The sequence below is a fragment of the Gekko japonicus genome, unplaced genomic scaffold, assembly GCF_001447785.1.
Source record: "Gekko japonicus isolate JY-2015 unplaced genomic scaffold, Gekko_japonicus_V1.1 scaffold1518, whole genome shotgun sequence".
In the NCBI taxonomy this organism is placed as follows: domain Eukaryota; kingdom Metazoa; phylum Chordata; class Lepidosauria; order Squamata; family Gekkonidae; genus Gekko; species Gekko japonicus.
The window spans coordinates 249,217-268,423 of record NW_015168092.1 but is presented as its reverse complement, the minus strand read 5'-3'; the positions used below and the strand labels follow the sequence as shown (position 1 = coordinate 268,423).

Sequence of the window (19,207 nt, the reverse complement as noted above, 5' to 3'; positions counted from 1 at the left end):
AGCCCTCCTTCCTGAGCTAAGACAAAAATGCGTGAGCCAGAGGCTAAAAAACTGTGATCTAGCTCACACTAACTCAGCTTAGAGGGAACACTGGTCTAGAGCCGCCTGCATGGCACAGCACCATTGTCTCCATAGATCATCACAGCTTTAATGATGCCAGAAATTCCGACTAAGTCTTCTGGGGTGGCAGAGATGGACAGGAGGGCGTAAACTGCATAGGGAAGCCAGGTAGCCATTCTGGTGCCAATGATATAATCAGTATGCAACATGAAGCAGCAGAAGAAATTTGACTTTAGGTTAACACACCAAATAGAATCCAGAAAACATCTGAAAAAATAATCCAGTACCTCTGGATTATTTGCAAACTGGAAAGGTTTGCCCATCTCTAGGGATAATTTGTACAAAACCCAACACCAACTTGAAAGCTATAGATGGCTGAAAGAATAGTAAACCAATATTAGTTTGAATTAAACACCAGTTTTTGAGCCTTATATATCAACTAAGCTGATGGCTTCAACATCTCTTTTGTGTTCCATTTCTGAAACTCTCCTGGTGCTTCTTGCTTCATTGCTTAGGTCCCAGAATGTATAATTTCAGAAGATAACTGCAGCAAAACATCTGGTATGTTTAATGTGCCAGAATCAATCATTCTGCAGAATCATAACCATATTATGACATACTAGAGGGTTTTTAATTCAAGAGAGAAAAAACGAAACATAGAGCCAAACATTTAATAGCTCGTTAATGTGGTCTATAGAGACCTACTATATTTATTTATTTATTTCCAAGAGTGATATTTCCTTTTTCCATTTCATCTTTATTAGACAAAGCCAAGACATATGATTACATTCCAAACTGTCTTCTGCTTACAGAAGGAGTCTTCTGTTCTCCAAGTCTTCCACTTCAGTGAATGGAAGGCATTCTGTGAGCAGAATGGCCTTTTGTGAGCAGAAGGCCTTTTGTGAGCAGAAGGAAACCTTTAGTTTGGATCCAGCCAAAACAATTAATAAAAAAATCTGCATGACTTCCACATGAGGGCATAGACTGTCCTACCACATACTGAGTTTTGTGTCCTGCTTTCCCCCAGTACCAAAACTGCTGACTGGGAAGTTACATATCTACAGGAAACAGGAAGAAATAAGCTTGGCTATTGTTGAGGAAGACCAAGCAGGCAGGTAAACTCTTCTTGCTTTGTATCAGAGGAACAAATATGGCTGTCTATGAAAAAATAAAGTCCTCAAAGTACACTTATTTGGTTCTATTGTAGCCTTCTGTTTCAAAGGTATTAAGAATGAATATTGATTTGGGGAAGTGAATACAAGACCCCGGTTTACAGAGCTGAAATGAATTACAGTACCTTGAATGTCATCTCGCAGACGTGAGAGAGAGAGTGAAGGAGTAACATTTGAGAAAATCTTGTCCCCTCAACTGCTTCCCCAAGGGTTGCCATCCTCCAGGTGGGGCCTGGAGGTCTCCCAATACTGCAACTGATCTTCAGATGACAGAGATCAGTTCTCCTGGAGAAAATGGCTGCTTTGGGGGGGTGGACTCTGTGGCATTACACCCTCCCCTCTTTAAATCTTACCCTCCCCCAGCTCCAGCCCCAAATTTCCAGGAATTTTCCAATCTGCAGCTGGCAACCCTAGTCCCCTCCAACCAAGAGGCATGCATCCAAGCTTCCCTAGATCAGCCAGAGGTACAGAGGAACGCCATTGTTACTGTCAAAGCAGAGAACCATGATCAGACAAAATGTAATCTAATGTAATCTAATGTAATCAGGGCTTTTTTTTTTTTAAAAAGCCCAGCAGGAACTCATTAGCATAATAGGCTACACCCAACAGCAGAAACTCATTAGCATATTAGGCCACACCCCATGCCTTCCCTTGGCTTGCCCGGGCACCCCACGGCTGGGGGGAGCCCGGGCAAGCTGGCCCTTGGACAGGCTGCGGAAGGCACAGGGAGATTGCTCTCCAGGCCTTCCCTCTGTAGCCACACACGCAGAGGTTTTGGCTGTAGTGGGCGTGGCCAACTCTGAAGCCAGCCAGAACTCCGTTCCTGTGCGTTCCTACCCAAAAATAGCCCTGAATGTAATTGTAAGGTAGTAGTGTGATTTCCATGCAAATTCTGGCACACCTCAAACAAGGATCCTAATTGTGACTCTCCAGGCCATGATAAACAACCAAAGTTTGCTGGACAATTACCTGGAATTCCATGCCACTCTCAAATATCCCTCACAATGGCCCCGGTCACACGAAGTATTAGCCACGCTAGAGAGACGGAAGATAGGCGGATTTTCCAGGCGCGATCTCACCGCCACATCTGGGAAGCGTAGAGCTCCCGTGGCTCAACCGAGGCTTCCCGCCGAAGATGCACGGCAAAAAACTAATACCTCGGAGGTACTAGTTTCCGGAAACCGCAGGGCAAGGGCGGGCGTCTGATCGTGTTTCCGGTGGCATCCGCATCCGCCCATGCCCCATTGCGAAAAGGTTTTTTTTTCTTTTCAAAGTCTCCAGGGATGCGCACAAGCACCCAACGGGGCATGCGCATACTTCAGGTTAAAAAAAACAAAACACAACCCCGTTTGCCGTGCCGCGCCGCTTCTTTGGCACGTCGTGTGATCGGCACTTCCCCCCTAACCACGGGACCTAGACAGGACCATGAGGGGACACCTGATCGAGCAGTTGCGCGTTATTTCGCTGCGGGGCAAACAGCCACACCCCACACACCCCCACGATATCTGGCCAGTGTGACCGAGGCCTAAGTAGGCTTCAATGCAAAACTAATCAAAACTCAGTCAACCACTCAAACTTCCAGAGGCTGGACATCAGACAGCTTGATTGTCCTACAAGGATACCAGTCCCTTCCATTTCCAGGTGAACTTTAGTCATTTCACAAGGGACTCTGAACAATGGCATTAGATGCACCAGTGTCCGAGGTGATTCCAGATATCTCCATGATGCAATCACTTTGCACTAATCAAAGAAACACGTAGAAAGGAGAATCCCTGAGCACCACAATTTTGAATTGGTTTTGTTTCCTGGACCTTCTTCCACTAACACAGAAACTGGTTTCCCTCTCCAAACCATCTTCAACTATGGACATGAAACCACAAGATGCCTTCTTCAGTACTGGCAAAATATGACCTAATTTCTCTCATTTCCCTTCCTTCCTGGAAGTTTACCTTCATTTCTTATTTTCCCTCCCCTCCCACCATACCTCCAGCTCCCTATAGCCTCCCCATTCTTCCCTATTTGGCTGGGGTTCCTCCCCTCTTTTCTCACCTTCCTTGCCCATCTACTCTCTGCATTTTTGCCTCTCTTCAATGAGAACCTCACACACTTTCTCTCCTCCCCTGGTGGTTTTTCCCCAGACCAACACATTATTTGGGAAATTAATTGCAAGTGGACACCAAGATTTTACTAAATGAACATCTTTATTGGGTTGCTACAAATAAACTGCTATTGTATTTTATTAATGAAGCACCTAGAAACTGCTGTTGTATTGTACAGCTTAAGAAGGGGCCTGTATTCAATAGCTATAGTTCCCCTTTTCTTTGTTACTCTGTACCTCTGGATCTGGATCTTGGCTAGGACAATGAAGTTACCCTTTGGTTAAGTATCTGCCTTGCTCTCCTTTCCTTCCTTGGAGTTCTGGCAAGCCTTATCAAGTTTGTTGTATACAAGTTTTCAAGGCTCCCTGGGAACCGGTGTCTAGGAACGACATGTGTGAAAACAGTCATGTAGGCATAACCTGACATCAGTTTCCTTTCAGTTACACTCTTCGTGCATTTGTCTCTACGAATGCAGAGTTCTAGATTCTCATTCTTCTGCTAGGGCCTTTCTTGATGAAGGTTGTCTGTACTGACCAGGTTATGTTTGCTGGGGTGCACTTCAACAAAGGAAACTTCTGTCATCAGGTTGGAACACCACAGGTCCCAGTTATTGAAGCTACCAGTAGCTGGAAGCTGGAAGTTGAGAGTGAGACTGATTTTAATGGGCTGAGAGTGGAATAACTCTGCCTATGATTGCACTGTTTGTGTTCTGCAAGTTCCCCCAAGATGCTGCATTATTTTCTTTGCTGCTTTTCTTTGCTAAAGCTTCAGTTGTTGCATAGGGAAAAATAAGTCGATAAAGTTGTAAAATGGGGAGATTCTCCTGAAATGCCAAGGTGAAGCCAGTTGTACATACAAACCAGTCTTTCTCAAAACAAAAATGGCTACCCTATCAGAATTATTCTAGTTTCAGTATTCACTTGGTATTGAGCCTTTTTCCTTCCCTCAGGTGGAAACTTTTACAACACCAGTTGATACAGCAGTTGGCCATAGACTATCTACAGGGAAAAAAATTATACACACACACATATACACACATCTATACTCTTACCTGCATCCCAAGTGCTGATATTATGGGGAGCACTACACTGGTGTTCCAGTTGTCTCTTCATTAGCTGGTTCATAGTCAAAGCTCCCAGAGAGCCCCTTTTCATTTGTCGGAACTGAGCTGTAAGTCAAAAATTAAAGAAGGTGCTTCAGACAAATCTTGGGCTTTAAAATACTGTCATGTACAAGCATCGTCTGGTTCCCATACTGAATCAGACTAATCTCTTCCTCCCAAGCAAATGGATCATAAGAACATAAGAGACGCCAATGTTGGATCAGGCCAGAGGCCCATCCAGTCCAACACTCTGTCACACAGTGGCCAAAAATACCAAGTGCCATCAGGAGGTTCACTCTTTGGGTGAAGAAGTACTTCCTTTTATCCGTTCTAACCCGACCGCTCAGCAATTTCATGGAGTGCCCACGAGTTCTTGTATTGTGAGAAAAGGAGAAAAATACCTCTTTCTCTACCTGCTCTATCCCATGCATAATCTTATAAACCTCAATCATGTCACCCCTCAGTCATCGTTTCTCCAAGCTAAAGAGCCCTAAGTGCTTTAACCTTTCCTCATAGGGAAAGTGTTCCAACCTTTTTATCATTCGAGTTGCCCTTTTCTGCACTTTTCCCAAAGCTATAATATCCTTTTTAAGGTGTGGTGACCAGAACTGCACACAGTATTCCAAATGAGGTCGTACCATTGATTTATATAGGGGCATTAGGATATTGGCTGATCTGTTTTCAATACCCTTCCTAATAATCCCCAGCACAACATTGGCCTTTTTTATTGCAGTCACACACTGTCTCGACATTTTCAGTGAGTTATCTACTACAACTCCAAGATCTCTCTCTTGATCAGTCTCTGCCAGTTCAGACCCCATCAACGAGTATTTATAGTTAGGATTTTTGGCTCCAATGTGCATCACCTTGCACTTGGCCACATTGAACCCCATTTGCCATGTTGACACCCACTTACCCATCCTTGACAGATCCCTTTGGAGTGCCTCACAATCCTCACTGGTTTTCACCACCCTGAACAACTTTGTATCATCTGCAAATTTAGCCACTTCACTGCTTACTCCCAACTCCAAATCATTAATGAACAAGTTAAAAAGCATCAGACTGAGTACTGATCCCTGCGGTACCCCACTGCTTACCACCCTCCACTGAGAAAATTCCCCATTTATGCTCACTCTCTGTTTTCTATTAATTAGCCAGTTTTTGATCCATAAAAGGACTTGTCAGTCTTTTTGGCCAATTCCCTATTTATACAAATGTTGAACTCAACAACATTATAATCACTGTTCCCAAGCGGTGCAATCACTTTTACATCTCTCACCAGGTCCTGAGTGTTACTTAGGACCAAATCAAGGATCGCCTCTCCCCTGGTAGGTTCCGTGACCATCTGCTCCATAGCACAGTCATTTAGAGTGTCTAGAAACTCAATCTCTTTTTCTCGACTAGAACACACATTGACCCAATCAGTGTGTGGGTAGTTAAAATCACCTATTATGACACAGTTTTTTTGTCTAGCTGCTATCTTTAATTCATAACTCATAACTCATAATTCATAGCTCAGTAAAGTATGCTTGAAGTTCTCAAGATCATCCTCTCGTGTTCCCAGGGGACAGAAGTCAGTGGCAAGATTGGAAAAATGTCTATCTGGAGAGACGCTGCAAATAACAGTTGGGTCAACTCAGATGAGACAGAGATCTGTTCATCTTTTAAAGCTCTAGCACAGCCACACAGGACCTCCAATTCAGATTCAGGGCCACGCAGGGACAAAGAGAGGAGGTCTAACCCTTCCAGCCCCACACAGCATTGCTAATTAAGACACCCTCCCCTGCTCTGCTATTCGCCCAATAAAGGGGGAGAAATGAGCAATCATCTTCAATTGGCAAAATGATAAGGTGAGAAGATTAAAACCCCTCTCACCTCTGTTCTTGGTTCTGCTGATCCAAACCTAATACTGTGGAGTTGTAAGGAAGCTTATAAAGTCTCACCTCATTGGACCCCAGGTTGGGTTATGTAGTTTGATGTAGCATATGGTAGCACTGTATAGTCAAATTGTAAGAGCAGTTCTACCATACAGGCATCAGCCTACAAAGTTTATTTTTAACAAGGTGAAAAAGCTGAAGGGGTCAAGAAAGAAACCTATTCCAGGATCCCTCCAAACATATACCTTCTTACTTATGACTACTGATTGTCTTCGCCCTGCATACTTGTGTGCAGCAGGCTTTCAGCTATGCACTCTCCATTTTAAACAAGATGAGGAATTCCACCATTTTCTAAATGTAACGGATATCTTATCAAATGGCAGTGGAAAGAGCTGGCTAATCACTTGTGTTAACTGAGTTTCTTGTTAACAGGCACTAATAATTCACTGATCTAGAAGAAGGTGCATGGCTGAAATGGCCTTTAGAAGGCAGGGACAACTTACTAGAACACACCTTATGTGCACTGCTCAGTTAACAGCTGGAGAGTTTGGAGATGAAATCTGGCCTACAATGAGGAAAGAGTTTCACTGTTGATCTGAAGAGGCTTGTGGGACTTCCAAGCATATGATTTTCCTCCTCTCCAGCCATCCAGACCAAAAGAGATGGATACACAATATGGCTTGCATTCAGAATGATCTGGCCCCTTGGATGGGACAGAGCGCTTCTCGACTGCCAGTTCCATCTTTTTAATCTCATCTGCTGGAGAAGGTCACATTGAAGCATCTTCAAATATGTTTCAATGAAGAGCACTGTCCTCCACTGCACTTCAGTAGATCTGTTCTCTCAATATGCCAGAGCTCTTTTAAGACGCTAGCTTGATCCAGTGACAACACAATTATCCAGCCTAACTGAGCTGCTTGAAGGGATGTGCAAATTCTGATTCCATTTGATACAGGAGTCACTCTCTCTCTCTCTCTCTTCAATGCTCTACAGTATATTTTCAGATCAGTGGGGGGGGGATTTTCATCTCCTCCAATGCAACGGTTCAAAACAAAAGCCTTATGAGTTTATCAGATGCAGAATTTCCCAATGAAAGAGCAGCAATTAAAATTTCAGAGCAGACAATATTGCTCGGGGTGTAGATGACTGTCAAAAATGTAGGAAATTGGCTGCTTTAAACTTCCTTGTTAGCTTTTATAATGGAAATTAAAGCTTCTCTCAGGCACATTCTTTGTTATCAGAGCACTAGTTTTGGTTTTGAGTTTATCTATCTGATTTCTCAAGGACAACTTTGATTTTACATATTAGGTCCTTGGGGGGCTTTATGGAAAGGAACCTCTAGTATTGTGGGCTGGCAGAGAACTATTATGGGTGAGGGTTTTGTGGGTATTTGTGTGTGTGCGCTTGCATGCCTGAAAGTCAGGGTGACTTCTGGCAACCCCTACTGAAGGCTTGGACATTTTTCAGAGAGGTGGCTTGATAGCCTGCCTCTGTGTCCCGAGCCCTGGTATTCCTTGAGGATCTCCCTTCCAATTATTTGCCAGGGTTGGCCCTGCTTAGCTTCCGAAATCTGACGAGATCAAGCTTACCTGAGCTATCCAGGTCAGGGCCATTATAGGTGTTTTTGATTAAACAGCTTCTTCCACAGGATATTTTAGGCTCTCATACCTTTCCTATCAGTGGTTTTTGAAAATAAATAATAATGCGTTTTCCATAGGTATGCTATATATGTGTGACCCCTGAAAACTTCAACACTTGTAGCTTTTCTTCTCCTGGGAACTCAGTACTAGGTGCTGTAAACCAAAGTCAGGTCTAACAATTCTGGATATGATCCTGCTGATCTTGGGATGTATTCAACCTGACCCCAAACAGCTTAGAAAAGAGCACAGGGAGAAAAAACCCTAAATATGGATTTATACATTATTGGATCATAGAAGTAGCTACTTCCCCATGGATGGGTCCTATTCCACTCTGGTAAGACAATCTCTGAATAACACAGAGACCAGTCACATGATTACTACCCCTGGCAACATCCCCTTCCCAATGCTAGTTGCTATCATTGACTATATTACTATAGGCAGTAGATGGACTCCAAGAGGGATAACCTTAGGATGTGCATATATCATCATAGAAGGGATCTCCAGGGTCATCTAGTCCAACCCCCTGCCCAATGCAGGCGATTCACAAATACCTCCCCGCACAGCCCAGAGACTGCTGTTCCAAGCCTATATGACATCAGTCCATATGACATCAGCCCATCTGGATCTTTCTTCTAGAAAAGATCGTGGCTACCAGCTCAGCCGTATTCAACAGCTGACTTGAGAAAGCTTGCCGTGATCAGTTTTGAAAGCCCCCCCAACCTCAAGCTACGCCAGGTTGCCTGCATAACAGACTGGCAACAACACGCCGGTATGCGTGGAGTTAATTATCTGATTGCACAGAGTGCCTAAACTTCCAGTCAAGTGTAAATTACTGAAGGCAGGCACTGCACCAGATGGCGAACATACAGTAAGAGGCAGAAGTGCAGTCACTGAGTTCCCCTCCTCGAAGTCAGGGGAGAACTTACTCGACATGGAAGAGTGGCTACTTGTCTCTGGGACGCCAGCTTCGAGGGTCGGTGCAGAAGATGATTCCCTTGGCATTTCCAGAGTTGAAAGTACTTTAGCTGAATCATCTGCAAAAGAGAAATGGGGTTCAAACTCTGAGCATCTTTTTGCTTTTGGAATCAAAGAGCCACAGTTCAGCCACCTCTTGTTCTCTTGTGTAATGCTTCTGCTTTTTCTCACCAATAGGCCATCTGGCCATCTGGCAAAACAGGGGGTAGTCCTGAAGAAATTATATACGTTTTGATATCATTGGGGAGGAAAGACGTTATTCAAAATTATCCAGTCTGATGGAAAATCTGGACTTCACTCCTTTACTTTACAAATGACTGCAATTCACTCCAATGGGGGGAAAAGCACTGCACGTAGAGACATTACTATAGAAACGGCAGAATGTATTTTCTGTTTGGGTCACTAGGTCAGAGCTGGTAACAAAAATCAACAAGTGTGGAGCAACGTTTGAGACTCTGGGGGCCCCAGAAGGGCCCGGCGCCAACCTCTCACTGGAGTGCAAGGTTACAGCACTGATCTCTGATTGAGAGAGGGCTCTAAAGACCTCCTTGTGATAACATCCGTTTCTAGGGCAATCTCCCATTTCCATCTGCGACAGATGGGCTAGAGGAGGAGCTGAGTTAACTTGCTCCTCTTGCCTTACATCAAGCCTCATCAGATCCAGCAAAGGGTCACCAGGAGGGAGCATCTGTGTGTGAACATATGCACAAGAGGGGGCCACAGAAGGCCACTGGCCCAGGGCCCCCTCAGCTCGGGAACCGGCTGTGCTCTGTGTGGTCCAGTGCCCACTCACAGGGATCCCACAGGACACAGTGCGTACTGCACACAAATACACATACACAGAGCCTCGGATCCCTGCAACATAAAAGCCCATATGCACACTAACAATCACAGACAGGCATTTTGTTACTATATATCACAGTCCAATGTGACCAAGAAAAAGAACCCAGGGCAGGACTATGCGGATGAAAAGACAGGGCTATTCAGAAAGCAGCTAGCTTGATTTTCAATGGCTAGTATCACCTGGGCAGGTTCTGCTTCCAACCCAGTGTCATCCCTGGGTACTCACTTTATTTTCTTCCATGCAAATGAGGGGCTTTCTTTTTTTCTTCCATGCAAAAAGGGCAGCATATCTTGCCTTTCATTCTTGACAATGCGCCTTCATTGACAGTGACCCAATGAAGATGGAGCAATGCATCTTTGTGTACGGGACTGCACTACATTCCAGTGGTTTTTGCAATACACAAGTTCCTCTCACACATGATAACATGCACCCATACACAAGGAGGGAGAACAGCATCTCATGGCACCACAATGTAACCTCCAACTGAAACCCAGGAATGTCGTCAGTGCCACTGTTACCTCTAAGCTGAGTTAGTGTGAGCTAGCTCACATTTTTTGTATTTATTTATATTTATTTATAAATTCAATTTATAGCCCTCCCTCCCCGCTATGTGGGCTCAGGGTGGTTCACAATAAATTTTAGCCTCCAGCTCACACATTTTTGTCTTAGCTCAGGAAAGGATGGCTCCAGAACAAACTAATTTATGCAGTAGCCAAATTGCTCACTCACACCTTTAATGCCAGCAGCTCACAAAGTATAATTTTTGCTCACAAGACTCCACAACATAGAGGGAGCATTGGTGGGGACGCGCTAAATTTTTTCTTTATCTCTGTGGTTTTTACCATAGAGAGTGGGGGGGGGGGAATCCTACAGTGTCACCACAATACAGCAACACTAGCCTGATATCATAGTGTCATGCAATGCTGTTTTGAAGTCTCTATTCCCACAGTGCTCCAGCCACAACTCAAAGCTGGGCTGGCAACCAAAGTTAGCTGGACACAATGGTTAGCTAGGCACTAATTAGGGATGGGCTGGTACCAAAACAAAGCATGGCATGCCTAGATGGCCAAACCCAAGCCTAAGGGCTATTAACTGAGAAGATGTTCTAAGAAGACAAGTTGCAAGTTGAATGAACAATGCCTTGAGCCCTGTAATGGTAGTTGAGGTAACAGAAGTAACTGTGATTCCTGCAGCTTCCATACAGGTACACTAAGAATCAGTTTGGTGGGTTAAGTGCGCGGACTCTAATCTGGGAGAACCGGGTTTGATTCCCCACTCCTCCACTTGCACCTGGCTGGATGACCTTTGGCAAGCCGTAGCTCTGACACAGCTGTTCTTGAAAAAGAGCAGTTTCTGTCAAGAGCTCTCTCAGCCCCACCTACCTCACAGGGTGTCTGTTGTGGGGAGGGGAAGGGAAAGGAGTTTGTAAGCCGCTCTGAGACACCTTTGGGTAGTGAAGGGCAGGGTATAAATCCAATCTCTTCTCTTCTCACAGTTTAACCTGATACTTGAGTTGATATAACTATAACTGTTTTACTAAACACAACAGCAGTGCTATTTTTGGGTCGGCACGCCCTGGAACGGCGTTCCGGCTGCCTTCCAAGCCTGCCCCTCCCCTCCCTCACCTCACCAAAAGTGACTGCACTCGGTAAAAGTGAAACTGAAGCAGCCGACCACGTGTGCACCTAGGCTTCGGCGCCGCTCATGCCCAATCCAGGCCTGCCCCCAATCTCGCACCTCTCTGGCTGTTGCAGTCTGGGTACCTCTCCTCGGCGCCCCAGGCCCAGGCCTCCGGCCACATCTCGCTGTTCCACCGGTCGCTCCTCCACCGTGTTTCCTGTGCTCCCCCCACCGCCACTGCCACTTGCCTCATTGCCACTCTCTCCCCTAGGTAAGGGGAAGTCCGACAGCTTCGTCAGCATGGGCCTCTCCATCTGGGGTGGGGTTGCGATGGGAGACCCGGGGGGAACTGGGACGGAGAGAGAGAGAGGTAGGCGGGGGCCACTGGATCCAGCTGGCGCAGAGGTGACCTCCTGGCCTGGAAATGGGCTCTTCCTCTCTGCTCGTCCCACCTCCACGCTACTCTTGCTGGCCTCCCCTGGGACTCGACCGGACCTCCCCCGACTCCCTCCATGCCCAATCCAGGCCTGCCCCCAATCTCGCACCTCTCTGGCTGTTGCAATCTGGGTACCTCTCCTCGGCGCCCCAGGCCCAGGCCTCCGGCCACATCTCGCTGTTCCACCGGTCGCTCCTCCACCGTGTTTCCTGTGCTCCCCCCACCGCCACTGCCACTTGCCTCATTGCCACTCTCTCCCCTAGGTAAGGGGAAGTCCGACAGCTTCGTCAGCATGGGCCTCTCCATCTGGGGTGGGGTTGCGATGGGAGACCCGGGGGGAACTGGGACGGAGAGAGAGAGAGGTAGGCGGGGGCCACTGGATCCAGCTGGCGCAGAGGTGACCTCCTGGCCTGGAAATGGGCTGCCCCCGGCCATGAAGTCCTGCAGGAAGAGGCAGCAGTGGGCGCCTCTTCGGAGAGAGGGGCCAGGGGCAACGAGGCAGGTGGCAAGTGGCTCCTGCTGGGGGAGCCCATGGGCTGCTGCTCTTTGGAGGAGAGCAAAAGGTCAGTCTTAAAAGAATTTGGGTGCCTCCAGCCCACCAAGTATCAGAAGCCAGTTCCTAGAAAAGCTAATGGCTTTGATGCTCAGGAAACTCCAGTAAAGAATGATGGAAGCTCTCCCAATTGTAGCCTGGTTACTGAGCCCCTGCACTTGGAAAGCAATGGCATGTTTTTGTGCCCTGCTCAGAAAGCACATCCTAGCACCCAGGGAGAAATGGAGGGAGAGCTGCCAGCCATTTAACGCTAACAGCTGACCTGTGATCCGACCGTCAGCTGCTCCCTTTGAAGGGCAGGTGGGCAGCCATTTCAGGGCACCCTTTTGCTCCCCCCCCCCAAAAAAAAGTGAGAGGGAGTAAAAGGGAGGCTTCTGGCTACCTTCCTATTGTCTTTCTTTCTGTCTGTCTGTCTTCTTTCCTTCCTTTCGTTTCTCTTCCTTTTACTCCTCTCTCCCCATCTGTTTTCTACCTCTCACTTCCTTCCTTTCTCTCTTTTTCTTACTTCATCTTTTTTCTCTCTTTCTCTCTCTTTCTGCCTTTCTCTCTTTCTCCATCTCTCTTTTTCTCTGTCTCTTTTACTCTCTCTGTCTCTTTCTTCCCGCCCCCCTTTTGTGTTTCTGTCTTTCTTGCTTTCTTCCAATCCCTCTGTCTTTCTCAGTCCATATTCTTTTTCCTTTGGTACACAATGCCTTCAGCTCACACACACACTATATAGTATGCTAATAAGCTGCGCTGTCAGGGGTGTGGCCTAATATGCAAATGAGTTACTGCTGTTGGGTGTGGCCTATTATGCTAATGAGTTCCTGCTGGGCTTTTTCTACAAAAAGAGCCCCGCACAACAGTACACATTTAAGATGACATTAAAATCCTGACACAAGTTCTGTACAGTACAGCCACACTACACCTATAGCACTATGCTTGGAGACCTAATTCACAAAACTGGGGATAGTTGAGTGGAACAAAGAGGCATGGATGGGGGTTTTCCAAAAGAGGCTGGGCTTTGGTTGGTTCTAGACAAGGGTCCTAGACATTTATATACTATTGACTGGACAAAAATCTGCAGAGAGCTATGTATGAAATTTTCTCCTCCACAAATAGCCATAAGAAGAGCCTATTTGGGGTGGGAGGAGCTAGACTCAAGTCTAGTAGTACCTTAGAGACCAAGATTTTGGGGGATGTGAGCTTTCAAGAGTCAAAGCTTCCTTCATCAAATATTGTGTTGGGTGGATAACTTTTAGTTTTGTCTCACCTGTGTCTTTCTGCTCCCCCAGTTTGTCCAAGATGTTGAAGGAAATGTCAAGGTATTCTCTCTGGATGGCGCTCACTGCAATCTTCCTCTGCTTTCTCTGCCTTGGTACAATTTGAATCTTAAATTCAGACTCTTCTGCTTCTGCTTCTTCTTCTTCTGGTTTTTGTTCCACACTTTGTTCAGTATCCGATTCCACATTGGTATCGGGTTTCTCACTTTCACTTTGGTTCTCAGAGTCCTCTGGGACCTTAATGAGGACAGTTTTCCCACTTGAACTGGGAAAAGGTCCACCAAGTTTAATTTCATCAACACAAAAGTCAAAGCTCTCATCAATGGACATCTCTGGAAGAGCAGACGACTTCTGCAGCAAATCTCGCTTCTGTTTTAGCGTCAGCAACGGGCTGCCACAAGTCACTTCACGAACTTCTTCGGGCTTGGCTAACTCTTCAACATCTCTTGGACTGTCAGGCACCACCAAAGGGGTTTCCTCTTGTGCAAATGACACAATAGTGCTTGCCTCAGTAGGGGTTAAGCTTCTGGAGCAGTCCTCAATGCTGAACTGCACCACAGGGGTTATGCTGAAGCTGAGCAAAGAGATACTGGTGGGGCTTGAAGGAGTGGAAGTGGCCATCTTGCTGGAGACACCAACGGTCACCTGACCTATGAAATCAGCTTCTTCTTCATCACTTTCCACTATCCTGAGAGGAGGGAGAGGTTCAAAGACCAAGGAGTCACTGTCTGAATTGGAAATAATTGACTGCTTTTCAGGCCCTGATGTTGAATCAGAGGACAGGTCTATAAGGTCCAAATCCTCTTTTGGAGGAGAAGCTTTGATTGGAGAATCCACCATCACTTCATATGGCTCCATGCAGTTCAGCCTGACTTCTGGAATGATGGGTCTCCGCCTTGCTGGGATTTTGGCTGGGACGGCAGGAGGGGTTTCGTTCTCCCCTGTTTCTGCATCTTCAGTCATAGTGAAGGAATTTTGCCGAGATCGCCCATTCTGCCTTGACGCGGTATAAACGGAAATGGCGGGTGGCTTCTCTAAGTCGCAGCGGTCTATGCATGACTTCCTGCGGTGTTCATCTAATGTAAACAGCAGGGAGTCTGCATTTCCTATGTCGAGAGATTTTTGTTTCAGAGAGCGCAGTTTCTTTTTCTGAATGCTTTCCTCTCTCACACAGCGCAGGATGTTGTCTTGCAGTACGCCTGTTTCTCTGTATTCAGCCAGTTCTATCTCACCTGGTGGAAACAGAAAAAAAGGTTAGTACTATGTAATTCAGCACTGTTTCTCCCCCTCCCCTTGCAATAATCATCATTTTGCAATCTCATCAATACTACAGAATTTTGAGACACGAATACACATTTTTAATTGCAAAATTACCTTTAAGGTGAAGGCTCCCCAGTGTACAAAACTGGCTCAAGACCAGCCAGATGTGAGATTTCCCAAGGCCAATTCATGATGTGCAAACTTAGTAAACAAAAGGGGTAGATCCAAGTGGTCTGAAGCAGTAGAACAAAGTTTGAGTCCAGTGGCACCTTTAAGACTAACAAAGTTTTATTCATGGTATACACTTTCGTTTGCAAGCACACTTCTTCAGACACAGAAGTGTGCTTGCACACGAAAGTTGATACCTTGAATAAAACTTTGTTGGTCTTAAAAGATGCCGCGGGACTCAAACAAAAAGGGGGTGACTGGGCTGGTAAATCACTGAGTTTAGCTTGTGGTCTCTTCCAGGGGTGGTCTTAGCCAATGATCAGCAGGGACAGCTGCCTGGACCCTGTGCTAGGGGTCCAATGCAACCCCAATAGAGGGGGTCAGCTGGCTCAGCAGCAGTGACTGCTTGCCCCAGCCCTACCTAAGGGTAAGACAGCTGGCTTCCAGAGGAGGCAGCAGCTCCCCTCCACTTCACACAGGATGAAGGCCACTCCTTGCTTGTACCCCAGAGGTGGGGGTTTGACCCAGCAGGAGCCCTGGTGGGTGTGACAGTGATTCTGGGGCCCCTTCTTGGACTTTTGCCCAGGACCCCAGAATCACTAAAACCACCCTTGGTTTCCTGAAATCAGTTCACTAGATCAGCCTGGAAGCTCCCCATTCTGATGCCAGTTTCATGTATTCAGGTTAACTTAAATCCAGTGTACAATATTTATACAACTAGGAACTCCAAGTGTGCTTGTGAAAGGAACAACCCCAGTTCACTGTTGTCACAGGCAACTAGTCACATGTAAGACTTGTGACCCGCCAAGTGTGGATCCCCATTTCCAATTAAAGATGCATCCAGCTAATTCAACGGGGATCAGATAAGCACTAGGATGCAGTTGGCGATAAGTGTGAGGGGAGTGGGTTGCACCCGCGCACCTGTCTTGCTTCTAAGCCTTGCACGCTGCCCAGTAACACTGAAGTACCCCCTATCATATTTCACTGCACTTGCAGCTCACAGCAACTATGTTCGGACTTGCATGATGCTTATCGTAACACTTCTGTTGGTACATCTTGTTGCATATGTGGCGTTTGCGCACACATTTAAATGTTTTAAGGGGGGGAAATTAGCATGAAAGTGCATTTATAATATCTCTGATTTTAACGTGTCATACTTCTCTGAGCATTCATCTCAACTGGCTGGTATTTCACCACTTTGCTGCCTCCGATTCTTTTCAGTCTTGCAAAGAAAGTTTGAGACTCTTTATTGTCTGTCCCAGTGGGTGTGTCGTGGATGTCAGATTCATCAAAGACACTGTCTTCCTCCGCTGGAAAGAGGGGGCAAAAAGCAGTGTTGTCCTTCAGCAAATGCACCATGTTACTTACAACAGACAGTTTATTTAAGGATTTCAGTAAACGGGTACTGATCCTCCAAATACATTCAAGTTACTAAAACTGTCTCACAGGACTAGTACAAAAAGTATATACCACCAGTGCAATCCTATATGGAGTTACTCCAGTCTAAGCCCACTAATTTGAATGGGTTCAGACTGGAGTAACTCTGCACAGGATTGCTGTGCAGGTCTCCTACAATTGCATCATGAGGCACTAATCATTTTCTCTTTAGTTATCTCTGGTTTTAGAAGTTATTACTATCTCCCACCTTCCAGAGGCCCAGGCTACTCCAGTCTCATCAGATCTTGGAAGCTAAGTAGCATCAGCCCTGGCAAGTAATTGGATGGGAGCCAATCAAGGAGGTCCAGTTACTAAGCAGAGGCAGGCAATGGCAAACCACCTCTGTTCATCTCTGCCTTGCAAATTCTACAGCAGAGGTGTCGAACTCGTCTGTTATGAGGGCTGGATCTGACATAAATTTCACTTTGTCAGGCCAAGCCGTGTGTGCCGTAAAATGTAACGCCAAGTACCGGTGATATAAAATTTATAAAGGACACAGGCAAACCCAATTAATGATATTATTTTTTTACTCAAAATGCAAACATGCTTAAAGCTCTTACAGTATTTCCTTGAAACATCTCCCTGATGCCCACCCTCCCACTTCCAACACCCATTATGCATCAGGACTGGGACAGGATACAGGGACATAATGTACAGCCTCTGTCAGCTGCCAATAAAGGCAATGACCAGTTCCTCACAGGCTGGATAAGAGCCCCGGACAGGATGGTTCCAGCCCACGGGCCATATGTTTAACACCCCTGTTCTACGGGTCACCATAAACCAGCTGCAACTTGATGGCCCTTTCCACCACCAACTTCCAAGGAGCTCAAGGCAGCATGCATTTCCTTGGATCCTAAGAATCCTAAAAGAAGACCCATTCAGGAAACAAGGATTCTCTGCCTCCTCCGTTCTGCCACAGTTCTACCCAAAGCAGTTCTTGAAGGTTGGGGGCCCTCCCAAAATATTGAAGGCAAGGAAGTACAGACTGGAGACCACCTCTTCCATTCATGTAACAAGTGCTCTAATTTTATCCTCACACCAACCCTGTGAGGCACGTTACAGTGAGAGCAAGAGCAACTCTACCAAGTCACCCAGTGAGCTTCATGGCTAAACGGAAATTCGAACTTGGGTCTTCCTTTGGTCTAAGGCCACCACTCAGCCCATTGCCCCAAGCTGACTATTTTAGCAATGCAACAAACATCACTTTTAAGACTACTTATAAGAGCCAGGGTGGTGTGGTGGCTAAAGTGTTGGAGTAGGATCTGGGAAACCCAGGTTTGAATCCCTGCTTGTGTCATGGAAGCTCACTGGGTAACCTTGGGCCCGTCACAGCCTCTCAGCCTAACCTACCTCACAGGGCTGTTGTGAGAATCAAATGGAGGAGAGGAAGAATGATGTGAGCTGCTTTGGGTCCCCATCGGGAAGAAAGGCAGGGTATAAATAAAGGAAATAAGTAAGTGGTATTCAGAAGGTATCAACCTGCAGTGCTCCTGCCGAATTAGCCTAATTATACTGGTTCGCAGCGGCTGAAAGCCTGCCCTCAAGGAAATAATCCTGCCATGCTGATCAAAGTTAAATATAGCAGAAATACCATGCATATCATTCCACTTTATGGATCTCTCTATCTAGCATCTTTTTACCCCCTCCTTCCTCTACAACGCTCAGGGTGGTGAACATAGTTCTCGCCTCCATGGTAGGCTGAAACAGACTGCCTGGCACCCCAAATCCCTCTAAGCTGTGGAGTCTTGTGAGCAAAAATTCTACTTTATGAGCTACTGGCATTAAAGTTGTGAGCAAGCCATTTGGCTGCTGCATGAATTAGTTTGCTCTGGGGCCATCCTTCCTGAGCTAAGACAAAAATGTGTGAGCTGGAGGTTAAAAAACTGTGAGCCAGCCCACACTAACTCAGCGTAGAGGGACCACTGCCAGGGAGCCTTACAGTTGCGTGGATATTTGAACCCAGGCCTTCCCAAGTCCAGCACACTCACCCCTATACCACACTGGCTTTTACCACACTGGTGTGTGGCTGTTATTTATGAACAGTCAGGCCCTCTCAGACACCATGACCTTAAAAGGAACCATAGGTCACCATATTTCATTTTCACCAGTGTCGAGGCAAGCCACTCAGGAACAACACCAAGGGGCCCATGAGGGACCATGGGTTCCAGACATTCTCAGAATGGAATGCAGATGGTCATCATTCCATCAAATCAACCCAGAACCCCAGATGGGGGAACTACTACCAACATATTACTGTCCTCTGAGGCTACAACCGCTCCATCCAACTCAGATGCCACTATTCCTACAGCAAATCGTGTATCCGCTCTGGTGATCAAGCACCGGTTCGATTCAGATACTATAAAAACTCCATGCCAAAGTGGTCTTTAAATTGCCTGGGGATGTGTGAATTCAGCTGGTGGCAGACATTCTCTCTTTCTTGAAACTAGCAATCATGGAGCTGGGCGCCCCAAAGCAGAAAAGGTACTGATGCGGACAATGACAGATGAGACCTCTTCCCCCCCCAAAAAATCTATTTTTAATTCTTTTCTTCTTTAGCCTCCCAGGACAGCCTCTCAGGCAAACCTTCCTTAGATATTATTAAAAGTGACACTAGATTAGCCTGAAGGATCAAGTCAGGAAAGTTTGTGTCTTCCGAAACTCTTTGGGAAATCATATAAATGCAGGGCTCGATTCAACTTCAG

The 19,207-nt window shown here is 46.2% G+C and overlaps 1 protein-coding gene across 1 annotated transcript in view; it reads right to left on the bottom strand.

Annotated features, from left to right (window-relative positions):
* The window catches only part of UNC79 (unc-79 homolog (C. elegans)), a 140,937-nt gene that overhangs the window by 55,240 nt on the left and 66,490 nt on the right, over positions 1-19,207 (bottom strand). The window contains exons 28-30 of the mRNA XM_015414741.1: positions 13,631-14,872; positions 8,877-8,984; positions 4,383-4,499 (exon numbers count right to left, since the gene is read on the bottom strand). Coding sequence (XP_015270227.1) covers positions 4,383-4,499; positions 8,877-8,984; positions 13,631-14,872 — 1,467 coding nt within the window. The remainder of the gene's footprint in view (positions 1-4,382; positions 4,500-8,876; positions 8,985-13,630; positions 14,873-19,207) is intronic.